General features: G+C 40.2%; 1 protein-coding gene across 4 annotated transcripts in view; it reads left to right on the top strand.

Moving 5' to 3' along the window:
• UNC79 (unc-79 homolog, NALCN channel complex subunit) overlaps window positions 1–14,037 on the top strand; it is a gene marked incomplete at both ends in the record, with an annotated part of 200,721 nt that overhangs the window by 44,626 nt on the left and 142,058 nt on the right. For all 4 annotated transcript variants that reach the window (XM_082681877.1, XM_082681876.1, XM_082681874.1 and 1 more), the window contains 4 exons: window positions 4,220–4,308; window positions 4,927–4,967; window positions 7,156–7,184; window positions 12,650–12,879. In XM_082681877.1, the coding sequence (XP_082538003.1) occupies window positions 4,220–4,308; window positions 4,927–4,967; window positions 7,156–7,184; window positions 12,650–12,879 (389 nt within the window). The remainder of the gene's footprint in view (window positions 1–4,219; window positions 4,309–4,926; window positions 4,968–7,155; window positions 7,185–12,649; window positions 12,880–14,037) is intronic.

The raw sequence follows: 14,037 nt of genomic DNA, 5'->3' as shown, positions 1-14,037 counted from the left end.
GAATATTCTTGTTGTCATTTCCTGTGCAGAGGCTGTTTTTGCATGACCACCGGTCTGGCTCAGGGTTATTCTTTCTTTACAATATGAGCACTCCACAAACCCACAGAGATATGAGCATATGACATGTAAATCAAGGGTACCCAACATCCAGATGCTTACAGAATAATGTTAAATGAAACAGAAATTATGAAGTGTACAGTATGATGCAAATGTAGTTTAAAAATCACATATATGAATTTTATATTCATCTTCATAATGAACACCAACCAGTAATTCTCATCAAAATATTACCAGTGATTGCATTGAGATGGAGGGTTAATGAGTTATTTAAATTTTCTTCTTTCCTTTTCTTCATTATCTGAAGCCTTTACCTTGGGCATGTATTATATTTATAGATAGAAAATAACTATTTTTAAATGTAACAGTCAGATGTGAACATATTAATGTGGATGTAAACTGACCTGTTCAGTGCGGAACAGGATTGACACTCCTAGCCACAAATCTGAAGGGTCATGTTAATTCATTTAACATGTCAGAGGTCAACTAGCTAACCTCTAATGACTCTTTACAGTTCTAACATCCTAGGAGTTTTTACTTTGGAATGGAATGAAAAAATATCTTTACCTGACAGAGGTATCAATGACTCATTAGAAATGAGAGTAAAGTACCTATGCTGAAGAAGAGGTCTACATGGAGTGCATGGGAAAAACTCAGGGAAAATGGATTTATTTTCACAAAAAGCCTAATATCTCCATAATGTGAGTTATACCTCTAGGCAGTAATGAACCAAACTTGGGTCTGCTCGCCTGTGTGCGGTAAAGCCAGTCTACTGATACCGGCTGGTGGTGAAGGAAAGCACAGCATTTATTGTAAGGCGCCATACAAGTAGTCTGGGACGGCTAGTGCTGAAAACACCGTGACTCTCTGGTGGGTTTCAGCAAAGCATTTATAAAGGCCAGGTGGGGGCAGGGGGGAGGGGTCGCAGGGTCTGTGATCAGCTCGTGCACAGTTCTCCAATTGGTTGATGGTGAGGTAACACGGTGATGTCACAGGGGTTAACATTATCAGTCCTTAGGTGCCAGTAGGTCTGGGGGCTACAAAGTGCTCGTGATCATGAAGTAGTTAATTTCTTCCATTTAGTGGTGGTTTTAGAATCTGTAAAACAACTCGGGAAATGTTCATCAGATACTGTTATATAACTAGGTATTTCGGAGAGGAGCTACAGCAGAGGATATGGGGGAAGGGTCTGTCTCGGGAAGGCCCCATAAGGTCCAAAGTACTTTTAAGGGAAGAGCCAAAAGTTATGATAGGATCCTAAAATGAAAGTATGTTGGAAATTATAGTTCATTATATCCCACTCTGTTTTTTGGTTTTACTTGGTCCTATTTGAAAATCACTTTATGAAATACTTGAATCCCAGATAATTAGCTAACACAGGAGTCAGCAAACTATGGCTGCAGTTAAATATGGCCTGCTGCCTGTTTTTGCAAGTAAAGTTTTATTGGAACACAGCTGTGCTCTTTTGCTTACGTATTGTCTCTGGCTGCTTTTATGCTACAACAGCAGAGCTGAGTAGTTGTGACAGAGAACTTATGCCCCACGAAGCCTGAAATATTTACTTCCTGGCCATTTACAGAAAGTTTGCCAATCCCTGATTTAACACACCACAAAGTAGTTATTCACTGTATCAAAGGAAGCATGAAAGTTACCTAAGGAAAATTTTCACACTGGGCCTTTAGCACCAGGGAATATATAATTTACAGATTTTGATGGTATAATTATTTAAGTTTAGGAATTCTAACTCTTACTTCCCCAACCATTGAAACTCCTAAGGGTTTTAACTTTAAATGACAGGCTGCTTGGGTCATAAGTTCAGTTCATTTATCCCCTTCAAATCATTAAAAAAAAAAAAAAGCCTAAAGAAAAGGCAGAGTGAAGTTCTAGAAGAATTTGTGTACTAGGCATGTTAACTGCATACTCAGCTGTAGCATAGATTGATTACTTCTTGAAGGGCAGGAACAGAATTCAAAATGACTTTGAGACTTCCCTGGTGACGCAGTGGTTAAGAATCCACCTGCCAATGCAGGAGACGCAGGTTTGAGCCCTGGTCCAGGAAGATCCCATATGCCATGGAGCAACTAAGCCCGTGTGCCACAACTACTGAGCCTGAGCTATAAAGCCTGTGAGCCACAACTGCTGAGCCAGTGCTCCACAACTATTGAAGCCTGTGTGCCTAGAGCCTGTGCTCTGCAATAAGATAAGCCACTGCAATGAGAAGGCCGTGCACCGCAACGAAAAGTAGCCCCCACTCACCGTAACTAGAAAAGCCTGCGTGCAGCAACAAAGACCCAATGCAGCCAAAAATAAAATAAATAAATGTTTATTTTTAAAAAAAGGACAACTTTGGTGGGACTTCCCTGGTGACGCAGTGGTTAAGAATCCACCTGCCAATGCAGGGAACACGGGTTCGAGCCCTGGTCCAGGAAGATCCCACATGCTGCAGAGCAACTAAGCCCATGCGCCACAACTACTGAGCCTGTGCTCTAGAGCCCACGAGCCACAACTACTGAGCCCACATGCCACAACTACTGAAGCCTGCGCACCTAGATCCCATGCTCCACAACAAGAGAAGCCACTGCTATGAGAAGCCCGAGCACCACAACGAAGAGTAACCCCTGCTCGCCACAACTAGAGAAAGCCCGAGCACAGCAATGAAGACCAGCACAGCCAAAAAAAAAAAAAAAGAGTTCAGTAAGTCATAGACATTTAAACCAATGCAAAGTACAAAATTCAGTTTTTACTAGTCATTGAATGTTTTGTCCATTTGATTTAAAACATCCAGATACTTGAAATATCCTAATGATCAATTTAAGATTAATACTTTAATCTCTGTACTTACACTAATGAAAATAGGCATAAATAACTCAAAATTGAACAGAGCACTACAGGGTTAAACAAACTACAGTTCATATGTGGAAGAAAAAAAACTACCTGAAGTTGAAAGTTGGATATATAGAACTTATTCCAGAGTAAGAAAAGTGAATCACTCAATGTTAGATTTAATGCTAAGTTTTCTGAATGAGGTCTATCTTGAGAAGCAAAATTCTCTACTGCCAGCATTTCGGTAACAGTTATGATTTTTAAATCTTAATAATACATTTTCCTTTTCCCAAAGAGAGATTACTGTGTTTACTGAATTAAAGAAGGAGTTACTATATGAGTAATACAGAAGCAATGTGAACAGCCACAGAACAGGATGATTTTTTGTTGTTGTTGTTTTTTGTTTGGGGTCTTCGTTGCTGCACATGGGCTTTCTCTAGTTGCGGTGAGCCGGGGCTACTCTTCGTTGCGGTGCGCGGGCTTCTCATTGTCGTGGCTTCTCGTTGCGGAGCATGGGCTCTAGGTGCACAGGCTTCAGTAGTTGTGGCACATGGGCTCAGTAGTTGTGGTTCGTGGGCTCTACAGTGCAGGCTCAGTAGTTGTGGAGCACGGGCTTAGTTGCTCCGCAGCATGTGGGATCTTCCCGGGCCAGGGCACGAACCTGTGTCCCCTGCATTGGCAGGTGGATTCTTAACCATTGAGCCACCAGGGAAACCCACAAGATGATTTTTTATCTTTATAGAATGAGGGTGGATTTCTTTTTTTAAAAAAATTAATTAATTAATTTTTGGCTGCGTTGGGTCTTCGTTGCTGTGCGCGGGCTTTCTCTAGTTGTGGCGAGTGGGGGCTACTATTCGTTGCGGTGCGCAGGCTTCTCATTGCGGTGGCTTCTCTTGTTGTGGAGCAACGGCTCTAGGTGCACAGGCTTCAGTAGTTGTGGCTCAGTATCTGCAGCTCACGGGCTTTAGAGTGCAGGCTCAGTAGTTGTGGTGCACGGGCTTAGTTGCTCCGTGGCATGTGGGATCCTCCCAGACCAGGGCTTGAACTCGTGTCCTCTGCATTGGCAGGTAGATTCTTAACCACTGCGCCACCAGGGAAGTCCAGAGGGTGGATTTCTTGACACTATTTGTGACTTGAATTGCAAATAACAGGAGAAGTGAAAAACCACAGCAGCCACATTTAAACCTCCAATGTGGGAAAACAGTTATAGGTTGAATGGGTTTTACTGAAAATATTTATTCTGCTTTGCTTTCGAAAATCTATTATCGAAACATTTGTGCGCTTGATATAGGGAACGTGATAAACAGGAGAGTTCATTCTGTCTTTTCCTGTGTTTCAGATGTGTATAGACCCCTCCCTGTCTGTAGCTTTGGGTGATAAACCACCCCCATTGTATCTCTGTGAAGAATGCAGCCAGAGGATTGCAGGGTAGGTATAAGAAAAGGAAATAGGGCTACAATGAGAAGAGAAGAATAATCACTTCGACTTAAATTGGTTGTTACCTTCATTTTCCACTAGCCTCTCTGTTTTTTAAAGGTTAGTTTGTCAGATATTTAATATATATCAAACTTTCATTTGAAAAGATTTCAGCTCTGAAAAATTGCAGTATTTCTCTCCATGTGACAAGAGAAAGCAATTCCACTTAATAAAGCAGCTCCACTCTTCAATTGACCCTGTGAAAATGGCCGCAGAGAAAAAGAAAAGAAAGCTGTGGTTTTCAAACATGACATAAAATTCATATGGGTTTTCTATGCTTGTTCGTTTCACAGAATCACACTCAGCTTTGTACAAATCATGCTGTATTTTGGTTGACTTAATTAGCATCTGGAAAGTATCATTTAAAGATAACTGAATATGATGAAATGCCTATAATTTATAATTTAGATGGAATGCATTAGACATTTAAAAAGTTTATTATGATAGTGCTCTTAATTACACATCCTTTATATTAAAAGCCTTTTAGCAATAGCGTGCAGCTTATAAGCATTCATGTGGAAGGGTAACATTGCAACAAAGTTCAAAAATGAATTCTGTTTTTCTTTATAGGGACCACAGTGAATGGTTGATTGACGTTCTTCTGCCACAAGGTATGGCTTACTTCAGAAGGGATGAATAATGAGTAATCATGACTAATGGCACCGTTGATTTTTCTCCTTTTGTACTGTTTTATTTTACAAAGACAGCAACCAAAGTATTACTTTCTGTGCATATTCACTGATAAGAAGCATGATATCAATGTCTTGCTTGTAATATACCCACACATTTAATAATGAGGGAAGAGGTATCATCTCCACCACAATTAGAGGTAGGTGTTGGAATTAGGATTCTGTATGACCAAAGCTGGATTCTGCCTTAAGGGGTTTTCTGTGTATATAACAGGTGTTGCCTGCAAGTTTGCTGTGCAAGTCAGAAAGGAAATAAGGAACATCAGTGAGAAGAGCATAAATAATGGGTCTTTCTCTTGCCACGGTTACCAGCTCTGTGTTTTTAGGGAAAATTATTTAATCGCTCTGAGAGTCAGTTTCCCCTTCAGTAAAATGGGGATAAATATATCTGACCCATCTCAGTCAAAAGACGAGATTGTAATGCTTGCAGTTTGCTAGAGTTCTGAAAGCTGTGCCTGATAAGTTGGCAGGTTGCAGACAGAGTGTTTCCCTACACATGGGGAGGCAGGTATTCCAGCCACCTAATTGCAGGATGAAATGACCAGGAAAAATACTTAGCAGAGGAAAGATGAAAAGTGGAAAAAGCTGGGGGCATACTGAGCACAGATCAGGCACCCAGGAAGAACTTGATCTATAACTTCAGAGGTAGATAATAAAAGAATTTTTATGAAAGGCCTCACTTAAAAAGAAATGTAAAAACCTCATGTTAACTAAATTCGGTAAACACTTTTTTTCAAAATTTAAGGTCTTTGCCTGATGATAATTACACTCCTTCTTTGTAGTCTAACTCTTAATATTAGGTTATCTCAACCTGAAGAAATAAATTGTTTAGTGAGTGCTCTGCATCTGTAAAATGGGTCAATAATGTCAGCCTCTATGTCCTTTAAAGAGACATTTAAAAATTTTATATAAGAATATCTGTAAAAAGATTTGGGCTTACATGGGTAAAGGTAACCTTTTTTTCCCCTTAAATTAGTGAACTTCCAGTGCTCCGAGGTAAAACCCATAGTCAGGTTCTAAACTATGTTTTAAATTTCAGATATGTTGCTGAATTCTGGCCATGATCTGCAGATGATATTCATCTGTGGAAGAAAACCGATAATAACTTTTCATTATTTATCCAGAGATGTGACCCATTAACCTCAGGTTAAGATAAACTCCAAGATATCAAACTGTTAAATAACCATTAATTATACAAAATCAGTTTTAACAACTGAGTTGTTAATTTCATTGATTTGACATCCGCTAATTCATAATTTCCAGACAGAGTTTGGGAGACATTTATCTTTGATCTTTTTAATAAATTGTGACATCGGCATTTAAGTCTATTTTTTGAGCACTTACTATTTCATGGGAAATGTTAACAGATTCTTGGAAAAATTATTTTCAATTACACCCAAGCATCAGTTTTCATGGAAATAATTGGTATGCCCACTAAAAAGAGTTTTTATCCATTTATTAAAATCAATCCTGAAGTACTAAAGTAATTTGACAGCTTTACTCCAGCTGGCCAATCCATGGGTTTGAAATTGCTTTCTCTTAAATAAGCCTGCAGCTGGTTTTGCACTAGTTAAGGACTGATGTAAGTTGATAGTTTGAGTCTAATTCATCCAAGTTATTAAGTTTTTTTCTATAGTTCTGATATAGCAAATCATCTCCATGGTGAAACTCTAAGCATATCACATCAACTCAGTGTCACAGCATAATGGAAGAACAGTAGACAGGGAGTCCAGTGACATTTGCTCCAGATTGGCCTGTACCATTGATGGCCTGTGTGACTCTGAAGAAGCCATGTAACCCTCAATTTTGTTCTCTGTCAAATGAGGGGGTGAGGTTAAAGTTATTTGATCTGAATTCTAAGTCATGTCTGAGAAGATTGAATTATTTCTAAGGATAGGTGAAAATATTTGCAGCCTCATTAAACATACCACAGGTATTTTTAACCTCATTAAACATAACTAGATGACAGTTTATGAGAGGAGGGAGAAACTGTTTTGGCCAAATCTGGAGGTTGTGTTACTAAGCTTGTTTTTTGCTCACCTTGGTGGCTGCCCTTATTTAAAACGGGCTCTCTTTCTTTGTTGATATTTTGTGTACCTTCCCCTTACAGCTGAAATATCTGCTATATGTCAGAAGAAGGTAAGAGCAAACCATCTGTATGGTGGGGCATGATTTGCTGTGTTTGTATGTAAATTCATTCATTGACATCTGCCTCATTTCTGCACCATGGTTTCCCAGTGTGTACATGTCACTGTATTTGTGAAGGGGGAAAGGAAATAATTCAGCATGCAAGATTGCTGTGTCTGGATGGTCTCTATTTACATTTCTGCTTTTGCTTACCCATCTATGCACAGTGTTTCTGAAAAGTAATCTGAAATAAAAGCATATGTGTAACTCTGGGATAGAAGTCTAAATACAAAAAGGTTTGAGTGACAATGCAATACATGGAACTTAACTTTGGTAAAGGATGATCGTGTTTGCTAAAAGTCTTTATTGTTTGGAAGTGGAATGCAAATAGTCCAATATATGTGTGTCAGAAACATACCCAGACCAAGTATATATGGAAAATATTAATTTATATGTAAGTTGAATGATATCTCTAGTTAACGATTCCACTTTTGAATAGCCACTGTTCATGACAGTTTCCCTAAGCCATTTCCATCTTCTTTTCTTGCTCCAGTTGCTGAAAAGTACAAGAGAAGGTAGTATGGTGTGATACAAAGAACTTTGCACTAGTTGGTTGTGATACTTGGGTTCTGGTCGGCTCTATTCCCACCTAGCTATGAGACTATGTACAAGTCATTTATGCTTTTTGGGAGCTGTTTATGAGTGGATACCTTTAGAGGGCTGTTTCAGTTATCTATTGCCACCTAATAAACCATCCTAAAATGTACTGGCTTATAACAACAAACATTTGTTTGATCACGATGCTGTGGATCGGCAGTTTTGCCTATGCTCGCCTGGGTAGTTCTCTTGATAAACTCCTCTAGGCTCACTCATGTATTGATAATTGCAATCAGTTAGTGGGTTTGCTGGCAACTGGTTGGTCCCAGATGACTTTACTCCCATGTCTGGGGCCTCAGCTGGGATGGCTGGAATGGTTGGGATGACAGGGGTGTCTGGCCCTCCCTCTTTCCATTAGGTGTTTCATCTTCCAGGAGGCTAGGCTGGATTTGTTCACAAGATATCAGTGTTCTGAGAAAACGAGAGAGGAGGTTGCAAGGCCTTTTGAACCTGAAGCTCAGTAGTCACACAGCATCACTTCTTTTTTTTTTTTTTTTTTTACAATGTTAAATGTTATGTTTTATCACATTTACGATGCTGTGTTTCCAAGCATTATACTATAGAAAGAAGAACACTCATTACTAATTTCTAAATCATAGTTTGTATCATATACCTTTTATTCTAACACAGCATCGCTTCTGCTGCATTCCATTGGCCAAAGCAAGTCCAAAGGACAGCTCAATTTCAAGGAGTGGGGAAATAGACTCCTCCTCTTTACAGAAGGAGCAGCAAGAATTTTGTGGTCATATTTAGTGTACCACAATCTACCCTCTGGGCATCATTACTTACATTCTTTCCATGTACCAAATACTCTCAGCACCTTATAAGACCTCCAAAAGTCTTACCCATTTATGGCTTCAGGCTTAAAGTCCATTGTCTTATGATCTGCATCTGGTCTGGTCACTGATGAAACCCCTCGGGTATGAATTTTCTTGAACCAGAGACCTGTGAACTAAAAAGGCAAGTTACATACCCAACACAAAATGCGAGACAGGGATTGGATAACAGCAATAGACCTCTGTTCAGAAAGAGGAAGGGGAAGCAGGTAGCTGTTACTAGTCAATAGCAGCTCTAGCCAGGAACATGTCAACAGTTCCTCTGTCTTTAAGGAATAGCAAATATGCCTTGATTAGGATCTGATTTTGCTTCCTGGGAATAGTTTCCTAAGTCATTTCTTTCCTGGGATCTTTGCTCCACTCTTTAAGACATCTTTCCTTTATAATAAGAAATGGCCCATGTTGCAGCTGAGTAACCCTCTCAGTCTGCTTCCTGTATGTAGAAGTTGGGGTTCCATAGTCCTCTTTTCGTGTTGAACTGTGTCTGTCCCATTTGGTCTGCTGGTGGTACTTTTGCTAGTATGCCTCTCTTTAAAACTTTGTGGATTTTCAATGAATCTATTTGGGGTTCAGTGCTGTCAAAGGCACATCTATAATTCTTTTTGAGTATAGAAATGCCTTCTATACTTTGGGCATTTCAGCCCTTAACAGTAATTATTAGAAGCCCTGTTCTAGCTGGAAGGCTCAACTGGGCATCGCCTTATATAGCTTTCTGAAGTTTTAACAAGGGATCATATAGTCATTCAGCATACTTTTGATTTCATTTTTATTCCGAGGCTATTTCCTACTTTGAGAATCTTTTACAAGCTGGAGAGACTAGGATGAGAAACAGTTTTATTTCTAAATTGGCATTTCCTGGCTCTGGTGGTATACGTAACATACTTGACACCCAGGGTGGATCATTTTTTAATACTCCCCTCCTTTATATGACAAAATTATTTTCAGTAATAAAGTTAAAATTAGCACATTTTTATTACTTATCCTTTAATAAATGTTGTGTTTTATATGAAAGTTAACTTGGAGAACTTTCCTTAAGTTCCTAATAGATCAGAATTGTTTGAGCTTGCTTTGGGCAAAGTTTGTGTCTTTCAATACTATATATTCAGTACTACATATTCCTACATTTGAATAGTAGGTTTGAGATAAACATCAAGATTGTATCAAATACAACATTGTAAATCAGCTATACTTCAGTAAAAAAATAAATTAAAAAACTGTATCAAATAAGCATCGAGAGACAGATGCTTTATTTCAATTCTGCTGTTCTGTGAGACCACTTGGAATTATTTATTTATATTTAAAATTCAAAGCAATGCAACAGAGTGGCTAGAGCGAACCTTTGAAAACATGCCCAGCTGAATCTGAACCTAAGGGAAATCTCTCTAATTTACTTTTGAAATGAATGCATGTAGCTGAGTCCACAGGGTTTAGGACTGATTGTGGCTTGGAAATATATTATTAAAACTTAGTAGGAACCACAGCAACTGTTTAGAACTTTGACCAACCAAAGGTTATTTAGGGGCAAAGTATTTTATTGCTGATATTATTTAGAATTGATGGCACATGGGGATAAGGCAGGTTGACTTTTAGTTGATATTCCAGATACTAACATACACAGTATGTCCAGATACTACCTAAGAAATCACTCAAAATGTAGCAGCATGAAACAACAACTATTTAATTATGCTTACAGATTCTGAGGGTCAGGGATTTGGACAGGACACAGTCCACAGCCTATCTCTGCTTGATGATGTTTGGGGCCTCATCTGGGAAGACTAACTTGACTAGTTAGGGGCTGGAATTACCTAGAGACATCTAGATCGTATGTTTGGGCTCTGGGTTGGGGTGACTTGAAGGCTGGGCTTAGAGTAGAGACTTACACATTGCCTCTCCATGTGCCTTGACCATGGCACAGTTCTAAGAGTGTCCTGATGAGGAAGCTTCTGAAGAGAGAATATTCTAAGACAGCAAGTTGGAAGCTGCATGTCCTTTTAGAATTTGCCTTGGGAGTCCTGTGAGTATCACTTCTGCCGTGCTCTGTTGGTTGAAGCAGCCACAGCCCATCCAGATTCAAGGCTCATGAAAGCATATCTGAGGAACTAAACCAAAAGAGCCTCACCCACAGCTGGACTTAATTTAGACAAGAAGACCTTGGACCTCCAGCCAGGAATTTGCATGTGGGAAGAATGTAAATAATTTGTGACCAGAAAATAGGATTGGAAATTGTAGGCCTTAAACGTTGGGACTTTATTATAGCTAATAACTACCCACTAAACCCATATCCACATCCTATTGTTTATGTAACAGTGGGAATCCCAGAGGAACAAAGACTAACTATAACTGGAAGGAAGAAATAAACACTAACAATGTACTCCGATATAACCCACCCTGCTAGTGATGTGGTTGGGTTTGGTTTGGTTTGGTTTGGAGAAGCCCCAAACCAGTAAGGATTCATGTGCTTCCAGAATGAAATTTAGTAAGTGAAAGAGAAAGAAAAGGCACAAAGCAGGAAAGACACCTCACTTGGAGAAGTCAGGGCTGACTTGGATGCTGAAGAAGACCTGGGCTTCAGATGCAGAGGCAGCACACTGTATTTTAACAAATAATTTTTAAAAACTTGTTAATAAAAGGGAAAAAAGATCATAAAAAATTTAAACTTGCTTTTATGATTTATTGACCTGGGTCCTGTTCAGAAAATGAGATTTCCTAGCACTCGTATCCAAAGCCTTGTGCTAAAATCGAAGTGGAACAAGCCTTACTTTGAAATGGTTGTTCCGATAGGCAATTCAATACATTGTCAATGTTTGGATATAGGTTTTGTACTTGCCTTTTTCCTTCTTCTGTCTCTGCACTTCGCAAGATATCTGTCATGGAAGGTTTTCAGTCTTCCTCAAGCCCTGAGTTCATAATGGCTTAGGATATTATTTCCCCTATTATATTCCATCTTTTAAAAAATTTTATTGGATTATAGTTGATTTACAATGTTGTGTTAGTTTCAGATGTACAGCAAAGTGATTCAGTTATACATATACATATAGTCATTCTTTTTCAGTGTGTTCCATCTTAATAAGCTCTATTAAAAGACTGAAATGCTCTCTTGACACAAGACATTGATTATGTGGTGGTGACATCTCTAAAAGGCTTGGGCACAGTTTTGTGCAGAGGTCAGGGATATTTCCTGATTGCTCCTCAAATTGCGTTATGTGGGCGCTGCCTTTCTCCCCTGCTTCTTGTCAGGGCAGCTCTGATAATAACCCCCCCTGAGCTTCAGAATCTCTCTTATACTGCACCACTTTTCTCACTTCATCTGTTGACTCCTTTCCTCTAGTTGATGTCAGCTGCTGAGTCTGTGAATGCTTCTTGCTGTGTTTTGATGTTCCTGTGGTGTCCACTGACATATTCTTTAGGTCTTGATAGAAAGAGTGCCCGTGGGGATGGACAGGCCAGCTTTGGGGTCATCAGCTCGGTGCAGCACAGCTCCCTGCCTGTCCTTGAACGCACCAAGGACAGATGAGCTGCAGTGGAAATCGGCCCTTTAGGTGGTGGATAAAATAATTTTGAAAGTTTATTTTAGGGGTTAAAATTGTTTGTTTCCGACTCTCATGTGCTGTGATGCACTGTCTCTGTACCACAGTTTTAATTTTTTTTCATATTTCTGCTGAAAACTCTTGAAATGCTAACTTGAAATAATCCAGGAAGACCCCCATGCCTCATGGCTGAGGTCACTTTACAGAGGACTTTTCTACAGTTTCACTCATATTTAGAACGTTTCTACCACTCACACTAATAGAAACCACTTCTCACCTTTATTTTTAACTATAGCTGAAATCTCACTGGTTAGAGATGACCTGCATTTTGGAAACTAGTGGCACTTCAGAAATGCGCTGCCACTTCCAGTGGCCCTTTAAGTTTCCATTTGTTCCAGTTAGTAGCCAAATTTACCTCAGTGGTGACTTTTAATTGATTTCACTCTTTTTCTTCTAGAACTGCAGTTCCCACGTTAGAAGAGCTGTTGTCACCTGCTTTTCAGCAGGGTGTTGTGGTCGTCACGGAAACAGGCCTGTTCGGTACTGCAAAAGATGCCACTCAAATCATCACAGTAACGAACTGGGAGCTGCCTCGGAGACCCACCTCTATCAGACCTCCCCTCCACCCATCAACACTCGAGAATGTGGTGCCGAGGAACTTGTCTGCGCCGTGGAGGCGGTGATTAGGTAACAGCTTCATTAGAAACTTACCCTGAAAACACTGCCTTTGCTTTGAGCCACCCTGTTCACATTGAGATGTGCAAATTTATTTATTTATTTTTATTTTTAAAATTATTTATTTATTATTTATTTTTGGCTGCATTGGTCTTTGCTACTGCACGCGGGCTTTCTCTAGTTGCGGCGAGCAGGGGCTACTCTTCGTTGCGGTGTGCGGGCTTCTCACTGCGGTGGCTTCTCTTGTTGTGGAGCACGGGCTCTAGGCACGTGGGCTTCAGTAGTTGTGGCACGCAGGCTCTAGAGCGCAGGCTCAGTAGTTGTGGCACACGGGCTCAGTGGCTCTGTGGCATGTGGGATTTTCCCGGACCAGGGCTCGAACCCACATCCCCTGCATTGGCAGGCGGATTCTTAACTAGTGCGCCACCAGGGAAGTCCGAGATGTGCAAATTTAATTCAACTTCAAGTGCCCTCAGCCGGGCAGCTCAACTTCCACAATGTTGCAGTGACGATGTTTTAATTCATTCATTCAACAAATATTTTTATCTAATGCCAGTTATGTGCCAGGCATGTATCAGACACTTGGAAGACAGAAGAGAGTAAAATGTAACGTCTGCTTTCAAGTTACCCATGTAGGGACTATAAAAACAGAAGGACGAAATTGCAATCCAGTGTGGTGAGCACAATGACAACACAGAGTAGGGGGTCTTAGGGGAATGAAGTGGAGGCGCCAGTCAGAGTGAGAGGTGGGAATAAGGCTGTCCCAGACCTGACTGATAGCAGTGAAGGATGGGAGAGCTCTAGATAATTCGGTCCTGGAGTAAACCAGAAGACTGTGGAGTAAGGCAGGGGCCTGATCCTGCAGGCTTCTGGCTTTTTCTCCTTCTGTCACACACAAAAAAGGAAGCTTTAGAAGTGATAACCTCTAGATTTGTTCTCTTTTTGTATAATATTCACTGAGGCAAGATTTTTAAAAATTAAGAAAAAATATTAGAATGCAAGTTTTTTTTAGATGTTGGGAGTAGGAGTTTATTAATTAATTTATTTTTGCTGTGTTGGGTCTTCGTTTCTGTGCGAGGGCTTTCTCTAGTTGTGGCAAGCGGGGGCCACTCTTCATTGTGGTGCGTGGGCCTCTCACTATCGCGGCCTCTCTTGTTGCGGAGCACAGGC

This window comes from Grampus griseus (genome assembly GCF_964374135.1).
Source record: "Grampus griseus genome assembly, chromosome: 2".
In the NCBI taxonomy this organism is placed as follows: Eukaryota; Metazoa; Chordata; class Mammalia; order Artiodactyla; family Delphinidae; genus Grampus; species Grampus griseus.
Note: the sequence above shows the minus strand (reverse complement) of the source record. Positions and strands in the feature narration are given on the sequence as shown.